At 46.1% G+C, this 13,184-nt stretch overlaps 1 protein-coding gene across 1 annotated transcript; it reads left to right on the top strand.

Annotated features, from left to right (window-relative positions):
* Positions 1 to 318: 318 nt before the first annotated feature.
* On the top strand, positions 319 to 6,898 carry LOC109735459 (stromal cell-derived factor 2-like protein). The gene is made up of 6 exons (XM_020294673.4): positions 319 to 906; positions 1,054 to 1,194; positions 5,332 to 5,472; positions 6,235 to 6,284; positions 6,382 to 6,511; positions 6,612 to 6,898. The coding sequence occupies exons 1-6, from the start codon at positions 799 to 801 to the stop codon at positions 6,693 to 6,695; spliced, it is 654 nt and encodes a 217-aa protein (XP_020150262.1). The 5' UTR covers positions 319 to 798; the 3' UTR covers positions 6,696 to 6,898.
* Positions 6,899 to 13,184: the final 6,286 nt, after the last annotated feature.

Here is a 13,184-nt window from a genome sequence, read left to right as displayed (position 1 = left end):
CTGTGGATATGTTGGCTATAGAACCAAGTGTACAAACATGTTTCCTTGTGATTGTTTTGTTTTGGTTATGTTCTGGTGCAAATGGTTTTTTCATTTGAGTTGCTCGCCGTGAGGCGGGCAACGCGCGCCACTTATCTAGTGTATATATATGTTAAAAAAGCTCTACTCTAATATAAACATCGAAAAAAAGGCGGAATAAAGAAGTGCGAAACGGGACGATAGCCCTCCGATCCTCCAAAAGCAGACCGTATGTTGACCGGCAGAGCAGACCAGCAGAGTCGACTCAAACCCCTCCCTCCTCCACGAAGCCGTTGCCACGAGGAGCAGATTATTGAACCAATGGCGTTTCGCCATATCACCATAACTGCCACGTTGACGCCTCCCATTCGCTGGGTATCCTTTGCCATGACGTGGCCGCGAGAAACCGCAGCTTCCTCTCTGGTCCTTCAAACAGAAAAGTAAACGAAAAACAAGCACTCGTCACAAATACAAGCGGCGCGCAATTCGCGTGCTCCTTCGACCTGAGTTCCCCGCGGCGTAGTGGCGTACGAGCGAACCTTCTAGAGCTTCCTTCTCTGCCCCGTCGACACCGCCGCGGTGGCGCCGCCCACGCCCCAGGCGCCGGTCCTCTCCCGCCGCAAGCCCGCCTCCGCCGAGGCGAAGCCGTCGGAGGCAGCGACCACCAGCCTCGCCGGCGCCCTCGCGCGCGAGCGGATAAGGCGCCGCGGTGAGCGGGAGGAGGAGCAGGAGGCCGCGCCGTTCTGGCAGAGGACCTGGTTCCTGGCTCTGCTGCTCGCGATGGCCGCCGCGTCGTTCGCGCTCGCGCTTGTGCTCTACCTCGGCCTCGACCTCCCCGAGGCGTCGCCGTCGCAGTCCTACGCCGCCGACTCGGACAGCGCTGTGGAGGTGGGTAATTAATTTCCGCCTTCCTCCTTGTAAGGTTGCGATTTGGGATGGTTGGGTTAGGGCGTTAAGCTGATTAGCGTTCTGTGTTTGGAACTGGGATCACTATGGATCGGATCAGTGACGCAATTGTTTCTCCAATTCCTTTAGATTTCCTACGGATCAGTGGTCAAGTTAATGCACGAGAGGACCAAGTTTCGGCTGCATTCCCACGACGTGCCGTATGGATCTGGTAGCGGCCAGCAATCGGTCACCAGCTTCCCAAATGTGGATGACGCCAACAGCTACTGGGTATGTATCTCTCTAGCGCTGCATCAAACAAAACTGAATTGAACTAAGGCGCGAGGCCGTAGCAAAATTATGTGTTTATTAATCGATTTACAGTTTTTTCCTGACTTCCAACACGACGCTGTTAACCTGGAATGGAAAGACCATTCCAGGTTATTTAGCATGCGAGTGTTTTAATCTGGTTTGCTCAGTTACTTGTCCTTTCTGTCAGGGGTGGAGCTGGAAAAGTCACCCTGATGCACCGCTTTAACATGGTTTTAATTTTTTACACAAAAGTGTGCTAGATAAAATGTGTTTTGTAACTCCTAGCATGGATTATCAGACATAATAGCAGAAGATGTATAGGTACAAAAAAATACAAATCAAAATGCTTTATCAAGTTACTTGGAAATGATGTTATGCGTTCCAACTTAATACTTGGAAAATCACTCAGCCGAACGAAGTAATACCCTAATTAGGAGTAAAACCCATAGCCAATGCCCCACATTTTGCCAAAACTCCTATTATCTGAATAAGGTTTAATCTACTGGCAACACCTCAGACAAATAATGGCAAGAACTGAGAATGAACAATTATTACCAAATACTAACAAAGGAAAAAAAAAGGTACCGCGCTAGAGCTGCTTGGTCGCGGTGTTGATAGACCGGCGCAGTGTCGGCTGTCTCCTGTCTTGTGGGGCTGGCATAGGCTCTGCCGTGCACTGGTGCCTATGCACATTTGACATAGATTATTTGTTTGAGAGTGACAAAGACTAATTAATAAACTGAAATCTCTGCTTCGCAACAACCTCGTACAGAGAATTAAAAATAAAGAACTGAGACAGTCTAGAAGGACGATTTGCACTTCATATCCCGAGAATTGAGATTTAGGACATCTACGTATGATACCTTGAGCTGGGCAGCTGGAGGAAGGGGCACAGCATCGGCCGTCCGCTGTGGTCCATTGACCAGTCGCCTGTTTGTGTGACGGCGTGCTCGATCGATCAAGGGGACGAAAGATCGATTTGTTGCTCTCCAGCTCCTGCACTTCCATCTCCCGGTTGACGGCTTAATGCCCAGCCACAGCAAACCCTACCAAAAGGTTACAGCCCACAATGCCATGCCCAAAACAAGGCTTCTGCATGTTCGTCTCTCCGACCTGATGCACCACTTTCAGTTTAACTTGGTGCACAGGCAAACAACACCACCTAATCACCTAATCAACAGCACCTAATCACTACTAAAATAAAAATCGACCCTGGTGCCTGTGCACCAGGGAAGCTCCGAGTAGCTTCACCCATGCTTTCTGTCTTTCTTTGCACATTCGTTCATTCTGTAACTCCATTCTTTTTGCGGCTGTTAGTTATTGCTGATTTACAGGTATCGCTCATAGAATCTGTCCAGCACTTACTTGCATGTCTGTGAACAGTCTATCTTTGACATGGTTTCTTGCACAGAGCTAAGCTTATTAAGGGCCTGTTTAAAACCCACATTGCCTCATCAAATCCTCAGTTCTAGCTTCACATCATTGATGGCAGCTTCTCTGCTGACCGGCTTCACCTGTTTGGTGGCAGATATGCGAAATTTTCCCGACTCTAATGAACAGGTCATTTTTCCACTTACCGGTGGCAGTGGGTTGTAATTTAGGCCAACTCCGTGTTTTTTAGGATCCCGCTGCAACTTCCCAGCTTCTCCAACTTCTCCAATTTGCACTGCGGCCCCAACATAGTTTCGTGGAGCTGCTTCCGCAGCTGCAGCGTTCGACCCTGCTCCGCACACGGAATTGGCAGAGCGGAGCTGGAGTAGTTCCAAACGGGCCCTAAGTAAATAATTTCAAAATTCCTTTTGAAGTTGACAGTTTGATTACGGATTATGTAATAAGATGTAGATATAACCCATGAGCATTTAGAAAATGAACTAAAATAAAGATGTTCATACTTCATACCTCAAATGTGGTGCGCGACCAACTGACATGGACCTTCTCTTCTGCCTAGCTGAGAGCATATCTGCACAAAGTACACTATTGTTTAAATATTTTTGCGAAGAAGGCTCTGAGATTGTTTACAAATGGACAATCTAAGTATTCAATAATATATTGCATTCACTTGTTCAAAAGTGCCAAAAGTTCCCTTAAGCTTCCATAGTTAGAAGTGAATGGCGGCAGTATATGCTTTGGGCTAAGAGTGCGTAGCTGCGTAGGCTAAAGAAACCAGCTTAGGGTACTCGTCGTAACTATTAAGAAAGATTAACATTAACGAAATGGAAAAGAATGATCAGCACTGCCCTACCCCAAACATAATGCGAACATTTTGAAACACAGCATAACTTTTAAGTTGTTTCGGTTCCACTTTCCAGCCAGTCACTGCCATAAATCTTTATTAAGGCTACGGCAGGTTGGTCATGTTCAAGAATTGCAACCTTGCATGAGCAAACTTGTGTTGGAGGTAAAGCTAAGAGATAAGTTGTTGTGGACTCCTTTTGGGGCCCAAACATACCAGAGGTGCCGCAAGAAAATTGATGGCAGCAGCAGTTCTATTCCAGAGGTAGCAGGTAGTGGCATTAGGAGCAGCAGCAGTAAATCAGAAGCCTAGGCAGCAAATAGCGTTCAGGTGAGAGTTGGACTAGAGTCCCGACTGAAGGTTAGGAAACAATAGTTTAAAATAAGTATGCAATACCCTGTAGGATACAGAATATCTTAGCCAGTTACTGTTTCCGAGGTTAGTTCGGCTCTAGCCTAATATAAGAGGCAGCCCATGTGTACAAATGCCTTCCCCAAAGCAGACTCAGCTTCTGCCTCTCCTAACGCACGAAGGTGAGCACAAGTTATCACGCTATCCCATCAGGTCGAGACCTGAGATGTACAACCTTCTTTGCTGCCCACACGAACTCCATCGAAAACTAGCCCATAACATAGTGATCTGTGAGCTGACCCCCACTCTGCCATGGCACACGGCGACGGCAAGCCGACGACCATCATTCAGCAGCTCAAGCTGATTACCGAGCAACTCCGAGCCCTGCTCGCATCCTGAAACACCCTGCCTGCCAATCTGCAAAATTAGAGTAAGAATATTAACAAAATCAGTAAACAAAGCAATATGAGAACTTCAGAGAAAGGGGGAAAATGATCCCAAAATATAAATCTAATAATATAGAACGGAATATTATACAATGGAATTAGTATTTTTTTTGTTTAGGTATGTAACTAGCCTTATATGACTATATTTTTATATATTTTAGTGATCCTGTAGATTTTCCATATTATAATTTCCCCACCTTTTCTGAGGTTTTCCTTTTTTCCTTTAATTTTTTTATCTGTTCCTCATTCCTATTATTTTTCACACAATGTTTTGATTTTGTACAGAATCGTTGCCTGCTTTTTAATACTTTACGGAATTTGTTGGATTTCAACTTTTCAAAATTGAATGATGCTGACTCGGGATTTTACTCTGGACATAGTTCCATGGGTGAGGGTGCGGGTGGGGTGGTTAATGTACACTTACCTCTGAAGCTAACTTGTGAAGATATTTAGCTTGTAGAACATTTCACCTTCCTTCTTTCATGTGTTTGGCCACATACTTCTACACTAGAACTGGTACTGCCTAGGAGATTATTGGCCATTTCAAGGCATATGAAGCTTGTTCAGTGCACATTTTAGTAATGTATTGGAATTTGACATATGAAGTTTCAGCATAACATTTGCTAAGAGTAAATTGATGTATGTTGTTGGAACATACTCTAATTACCATTGGCCTGCTAGGAAGTAATACCTGGGAATTCTGATAGGGTTGTTGATCGAGGGTGAAGCCCTTTATGTAGTAGGGATAACTTAGCTGCCAAGCCAACTCGAAGGAGGTACAAAGCGGACTCTGCAACATCCAAATCTGGAATCAACCTAGTATGATTACTCGGGATACAAGATAGGGACTCTAGCCACTTTTGGATCCGGCCAGGGCCGCAGCAGAGGGTGGTGCATCCAGGGCCCTAGCCCACCCACCATATGTGCCCCCACATAACAGTTCTTGTTTCTTTCTTGTACTATTTCATGGTGGAACATATTTTAGTAGTTTGTTACCATATTAATTGATAACTCGCGGTATATGTTCTGAGTCAAGCTCAAGCCTTTTCTTGACAACTTATTTTTATATTATATTTGAGAATGCAGATTGTGAGACCTCAACCGGATACTTCAGCAAAACAAGGTCATGCTATAACACCTGGAACAATCGTCAGGCTTCAACATATGAGGACTAGAAAGTGGTTGCACAGCCATCTGCATGCTTCTCCCATTACGGGGAATCTGGAGGTCAGCAATTCTTGTGACTTTCTTCTAATTTCAGGTCATGCATGATATGGTCTTTGTACCATTAGACCTTTATTACTTTTAATTGTAGAAACAATTTTAGCTGCAATTTTAGTTCTTACGAGTCAAGTTTGGTGGAGTAATTCTCATTGATGTGACAAATGGATATATCTTTTGATTCAGTGGCCTATTATGTTAGTTGGTGGGGTCAACGGCCACATATGGTGTATGTCATCATTTAACGGAGTGGATTAAATTAACCAGTCTTTTTATAATTAGGCAGATACTTCTTTTGGTTTTGAATTGTCAAAAAAAGTATTATCATATAAATGAAGTAAACTACTTAATTTCAAGAGTAAATTACTCTCTGGGTGACTATTTATTTGAGTGTGTCGAATAGGTTACCATCCTTCTTATTTGCACTTGGGTCACTCAACTAAATTAAGTTGTTTACTACACACATCACCAATGTGCGCGGTAGTGCTGTACCCACTCATTTCGGTCAGTGCCTATATGTGCAAGTTAATAGAGTGGTAACCTATTTGACACACTCAAAAAAGTTTTGTGGCCTATTCGATACATATGACCATAAGGAATAAATTCATTTAAAAAAATATCAATTTTGTGGCACTTTTTGCTTGCACCCTTCGCCAAATGAACATCTTTTTATACAGAGACTTCTGGTGTTGCCTTCAATTATATTATTTCATTTTTCTTAGAACATCATGATGTTCAATATGTATTCATGAATTCGTCTAATCTCAGGTTAGTTGCTTTGGTGGTGAGGGTGAGTCAGATACAGGAGACTATTGGATGTAAGTGTTGCACAATGCGCATTATATTTCTGTGAACAGCTGTCAGGCCCAGTCCTTGATCTGGCTGATCTCTTGCATCTTACTATTCCAATGCCAGGCTTGAGATTGAGGGCGGTGGAAAAACATGGCGTCAAAACCAACGAATTCGGTTGCGCCATGTTGACACTGGTGGCTATCTGCACAGCCATGACAGAAAGTATACCCGCATTGCAGGCGGACAGCAAGAGGTGAGTCCATGAGTATATTCTCGGATGTTAGGTTGAATTCTCAGATTCTCTAGGTATTCTTCTCCAGCAGTTCAAGAACTTCTTGTCTCTGCCTTCACAGGTATGCGGTGTTGGCGACAAGCGACCTGACAATGTCTGGCTTGCAGCTGAAGGTGTCTACTTCCCTGTGAGCCAGGCCAAATAGCTGTCTTGCTGGGTGAGAAGTGTCATCACTGAAATAGCAATTGTGTATGATTCGGAATACTGGAGTTGTAATCATTAGAAATGTTTGGCTACGTCCGAGTTCAGTTAATTTGAGCTATTAGTGTAATGTAAGCTTGTTGTATATGAACTGAAGAGCACATGCTGCTGCTGAGTACCACTTCGTTGATGCTCCGTTTCTTCTAATGCAGCAGGTGTGCATTGATGGCCAGGGGGTAAATAGGAAGTTAGAGTTATGAAGACAAACCTTGGAATCGAAAGGGTTTAGGCTTAGTAGAACTAAAACCGAGTACATGATGTGCGGTTTCAGTACTACTAGGTGTGAGGAGGAGGAGGTTAGCCTTGATGGCCAGGTGGTACCTCGGAAGGACACCTTTCGGTATTTGGGGTCAATGTTGCAGGAGGATGGGGGTATTGACGAAGATGTGAACCATCGAATCAAAGCCGGATGGATGAAGTGGTGCCAAGCTTCTGGCATTCTCTGTGACAAGAGTGCCACAAAAGCTAAAAGGCAAGTTCTACAGGACGGCGGTTCGACCCGCAATGTTGTATGGCGCGGAGTGTTGGCCGACTAAAAGACGACATGTTCAACAGTTAGGTGTGGCGGGAATGCGTATGTTGAGATGGATGTGTGGCCACATGAGGAAGGATCGAGTCCGGAATGATGATATACGAGATAGAGTTGGGGTAGCATCAATTGAGGAGAAGCTTGTCCAACATCATCTGAGATGGTTTGGGCATATTCAGCGCAGGCCTCCAGCTCCAGTGCATAGCGGACGGCTAAAGTGTGTGGAGAATGTCAAGAGAGGGTGGGGTCGACCGAATTTGACATGGGAGGAGTCCGTTAAGAGAGACCTGAAAGATTAGAGTATCACCAAAGAGCTAGTTATGGACAGGGGTGCGTGGAAACTTACTATCCATGTGCTAGAGCCATGAGTTGGTTGTGAAATCTTATGGATTTCACTTCTAGCCTACCCCAACTTGTTTGGGACTAAAGACTTTGTTGTTGTTGTAGGCGTGCATTGCAACATTACTCGGCACCAAATGATACGGGGCAGATTGTAGGGGTGGTCTAATCTTCACGAATTGAAGAGGGAAACAAGAAAGATCACGAAGAACATCAAGAAGAAACACCAAGATAACTAGTATAGCCCATTAGTGAAGCACATATTGGCAGCAAACATCTTGATTGTCAACAACTCTCTTTCAAATTTTAATAATTCAAAGGTTGACAGTTGATCCCAAATCCAAGGGAAAAATAGAAGGGGCAAAGCAGAACGCGGTGTTTTGGCTCCTGAGCTTTTGGTGCTCCCGCTGATGAACAACAGTAAAGAAGGGAAAAAAAATCTAAATATTTTTTGAGTGCAAGATGCTCATGTGTGTGATGTTTGTAAAATTTGGTGAAGTCTGGACATTCAAGGAGCTTGTGGCACAAAAGACAAACTCTGAGTGTTTGAGAAACATTTTTTCTTTTTTGAAAAAACACTGTTTGGAGTTGATTTTGTCTTTTTTGCCATGAGCTCCTTGAATATCCAAACACACTGAAATTTTGCACAGAGATCACACACTTAAACATCTTCGATAAAAAAAAATCTACAATTTTTTGATTTATTGTCCACGGATGCTGATGAGCCCGGGCACCATTTTAAATTATGGAGGCAAAGTAGTTCTTTCCATAGCCCACGGAGATATTGTATCTCCCTAAAGCTTTTTCTAGAAGGTAGAATTCGTGTGATCCATTGGAATCTTCTCCTAGAAGGGAGATCTTGACCCACGAAGGAAGGATGCAGTCCAAAACGTGAAAACGGGGTTGTGGGAGAGTAGTGTTGTATTGCTAGACGAAGAGGTTGAGTGCCACACTCTAGATGACTAAGGTCCAGTAACCGACAAACTTAAGTTATCTATAGAATGACAATTTTTTATGTAGCTTCATGTCCCTGATACTACCACTTGGATCTAGAATATACGTGTTGATTCTCATGATTTCCCCGACCCGAGTTCCCACGTCCGCTTTTTTTCACCTGTAGAATAGGAAAACTCGGTTAGTCACTAATGTTTGGGCCATTCCAAATCTCTATTGAAATTCGTTAAATAAAGGTTAATACTCCTTCTTTAATTTTTTTTCACTTTCCTTAAAAGAATTATAACTTTCCTGGGTTAAGTTTATTGAGGGAGTTAATCACTTGCAAATGGAATCCTGGGCTAGAGTCTTTGGCTCAATATCCACAAATGACCGATTCCCGCGCTAGCATGTATTTGACTGGAGTGGGGGTTCTTTAGCCGAATATAACGTCCGGATAATTAGCTACAGTAATCCCATGTTAATGTTGCCACGTCACCGTGGTTACTGTTATTAATCTCGCGTTAGTTCAAAACTGATTCAAATTTGAATTTGAATTTAAGTCAAATTATAAAGGTTTTCAACCATTAAAATTAAAATGTTCTAAATGTGTCAAATAAATCATAAGTAATTATGGTGGAGAATCCACATCTTTATAAAGTAATTAAATGCTCTAAAATAATTAAAACAGTAGTTAAAATAATTAAATAAATGCCATTTGAATTTTATAAAATATTAAACTCTTTTATTCTGGGATAAGAATGAATGTGCCAGTAGTATATTTATAAATACTAATTTAGGTGCTAGTGATAATTTTTATAAAAATAAAATAAAGAGATCTAGAAATAAAACAGAAGAGAAAAATAAATAAAAGAAAAAGAAAAACTTGCACTGTGCACTTGGGTCCAAGTGCACAGTACAACCGGTCCAGTCCATCCCAGCCCACCAGGAGGTCTCCTCCTACCTCCTGTTCATCAGGACCACGGTGGACGCCCGTGGTTCGTCCGTGGCCGCAGATGGCCACACGGCGGCCATCCGTCGCACCCCAGCGCCCTATACAGTGCCCTCCCCCTTCGACCCCCTGCTAACCCTAGCCGCCTTTTCCCCTCCCCTCGTTCTCCCTCGTCCCGATCTAGACACGCCCGACGCAGTCGTCGCCATGGCCGAGCTCTTTGTCGTGGCCATCGTCGTACCTGCCGGGTGATACCTCGCCAGAAGATGCTCCGGCCTCCCCTCCTTCGACTACAACCACGTCATCGAGCTGCAGTGCTCCTCCCCATCGCCACCAGCAACCTTCACCATCATCGTCGTCGCCTGCGCCGTTCCTCTTCGACTGCATCCGCCGCAGTCTCGCCGTCGATCCGCGCCACCACAACCACCCCAGACCCGTACGACCTTGCTGTCAGCCCTCCCGCTGTGAGCATCCTCGATTCCCCCTTCCCCCCTTTCGTTTGGTTGCCGTGGATGCCGCCCCCTGTCAGACCGAAGCCGTTGCCCCCACTCGCATCGTCGCCCCCCTGCCGCTGCGTCTGCTACCTCGGCCCGGCGCGACCGCAGCCCCGCACCGGCCGCTACGGCTGTTGCCGCCGTGGCCTCCGCCCCGTTCGCCGCAGCGACTGTGCCCCGCCGCTGCTCGGGCCCCTTGTGTGCGCCCCATTCCCCACTACTCCACCCGCACCGGCCGCGGCCGCCCACACCCGCAGCCACAGCGCCCGCTCCGCCCATCTTCGTCGCCTGTTGCTCCCTCGTCGTCGGCGCCCCGCGCCCCGCCTCGCCTCCACGCGGCCTGCCCGAACCCACCGCCGGCCGCCACTCCCCGCGCGGCCTGCTGCCGCCCCCTGCTAGCTGCTTTTGGCTGCTACTGCCGCTGCATACAGGCCGGGTGCCCCTATTAGATTACGTGCTAATGCCCCCTAATCCTAACACTATGTAGGCACTGATAGTAGCCCCACTACTTAATTAGATTAACTAAAACAATTTAAAACTCTATTTAACAAAAATGTCCCACTGACATATGGGTCCCACTGCTAAATAAATCTAGTTAGTTAAATAGTTTAACTAGCAGTCTATGACATGTGGCCCCCACATGTCAGTTGGACCAGTCAAACCAGTCAACAAGTTGAGTGTTGACTGCTGACTAGGCGGTCAACAGGGCCCAACTGTTAGTCAAATAGTCATATCTCTGGGTACACTTCGGTGTACCCGTAGCATTTAGTATTTAATATATTTTCGAATTAAATTAACTCCAGAATTTTTGAAAATGTGTAAAACTTAGAAAATTCATATAAATTAATCCATAACTCAGATGAAAATACTTTGTACATGAAAGTTGATCAGAACGACGAGACGAATCCGAATACGCAGTCCGTTTGTTCGCCACGCGTCCCTAGTATAGCGAACCTGCAAACTTCCCCCTCGGGCCCGTCTGTCCGAAAACGCGAAACATCGGGAATACTTTCCCGGATGTTTCCCGCCTTCGCCAGTAGCACCTAGTACCGCGTTAGGTCACCCCTCGCACCGTGTATTGCCTTGTTATGCTTTGTGATGATTTGATTGCTCTATTATTTATTGTGTTTCCCCTCCGTTACTTCTTTCCGATAGACCCCGAGACGTTGCCATTACCCTAGTGATCGACTACATCGACGACGACCCCTCCTTGCCAGAGCAACCAGGCAAGCCCCCCCTTGATCACCAGATATCGCCTATTCCTTTTCTCTACTGCTTGCATTAGAGTAGTCTAGCATGTTACTGCTTTCGGTTAATCCTATTCTGCTGCATAGCCTGTCATTGTTGCTACAGTTGTTACCCTTACCTGCAATCCTAAATGCTTAGTATAGGATGCTAGTATGCTATATATCTTATACATGATACATGTGGTGACTACAGTGGCCCTACATTCTTGTCCGTCTGCCATGCTATACTATCGGGCCGTGATCACTAGGGAGGTGATCACGGGTATATGCTATATATCTTATACATGATACATGTGGTGACTAAAGTCGGGGTCGGCTCGTAGAGTACCCACAAGTGATTCAGATATGGGGGTTGAAAGGACAGGTGGCTCCATCCCGGTAGAGGTAGGCCTGGGTTCCCAACGGCCCCCGACTGTTACTTTGTGGCGGAGCGACAGGGCAGGTTCAGACCACCTAGTTGAGAGGTGGGTCTGGCCCTGGTCGGCGTCCGCGGTTACTTCAAAATAACACACTTAACGAGATCTTGGTATTTGATCTGAGTCTGGTCACTGGCCTATATGCACTAACCAACTACGTGGGAACAGTTATTGGCACTCGCCGTCGTGGTATCAGCTGAAGCCTTCTTGACGTCGGCGACTGAGCGGCGCGCGCCGGATTGGACGGTAAGCCTGCACTTGTATTAAGGGGGCTAGGTCTACTTCCGGCCGCCCTCGCAACGTGCAGGTGTGCAATGGGCGATGGGCCCAGACCCTTGCGCGCTTAGGATTTAGACCGGCGTGCTGACCTCTCTGTTGTGCCTAGGTAGGGCTGCAATGTGTTGATCTTCCGAGGCCGGGCATGACCCAGGAAAGTGTGTCCGGCCAGAGGGATCGAGCGTGTTGGGTAATGTGGTGCACCCCTGCAGGGAAGTTTATCTATTCGAATAGCCGTGATCCTCGGTAAAAGGACGACCCGGAGTTGTACCTTGACCTTATGACAACTAGAACCGGATACTTAGTAAAACACACCCTTCCAAGTGCCAGATATAACCCGGTGATCGCTCTCACACAGGGCGACGAGGGGAGGATCGCCGGGTAGGTTTATGCTATGCGATGATACTTGGTGAACTTACCATCTACTCTCTTCTACATGCTGCAAGATGGAGGCTGCCAGAAGCGTAGTCTTCGACAGGACTAGCTATCCCCCTCTTATTCTGGCATTCTGCAGTTCAGTCCACAGATATTGCCCTTTTACACAGATACCCATGCATATGTAGTGTAGATCCTTGCTTGCGAGTACTTTGGATGAGTACTCACAGTTGCTTTCCTCCCCCCTTTTCCCCTTTCCTTTCTTCTCAGTTGTCGCAACCAGCTGCTGGAGCCCAGGAGCCAGACGCCACCGTCGACGATGACTCCTACTACACTTCGGGTGCCTACTACTACGTGCAGGCCGCCGCCGACGACCAGGAGTAGTTTAGGAGGATCCCAGGCAGGAGGCCTGCGCCTCTTTCGATCTGTATCCCAGTTTGTGCTAGCCATCTTATGGTAACTTGTTTAACTTATGTCTGTACTTAGATATTGTTGCTTCCGCTGACTCGTCTATGATCGAGCACTTGTATTCGAGCCCTCGACGCCCCCGGCTTGTATTATGATGCTTGTACGACTTATTTTATTTTAGAGTTGTGTTGTGATATCTTCCCGTGAGTCCCTGATCTTGATCGTACGAGTTTGCGTGTATGATTAGTGTACGATTGAATCGAGGGCGTCACAAGTTGGTATCAGAGCCATCTGCCCGTAGGAATTCCCCTTCCAAACTCCTTGGCCGAAGTCGAGTCTAGTCATTGCAAAACTTTTACTAACATGGTTGTGTGGCTTACGGGACCACGTCACCATTGGGTGGTATTAGGATCTTTTATTCCTCGATCTATACTTTGGGACTCTGATCTCTCTTCTATTTGGGC

This window comes from Aegilops tauschii, chromosome 7, assembly GCF_002575655.3.
Source record: "Aegilops tauschii subsp. strangulata cultivar AL8/78 chromosome 7, Aet v6.0, whole genome shotgun sequence".
Taxonomy (NCBI): domain Eukaryota; kingdom Viridiplantae; phylum Streptophyta; class Magnoliopsida; order Poales; family Poaceae; genus Aegilops; species Aegilops tauschii.
Note: the sequence above shows the minus strand (reverse complement) of the source record. Positions and strands in the feature narration are given on the sequence as shown.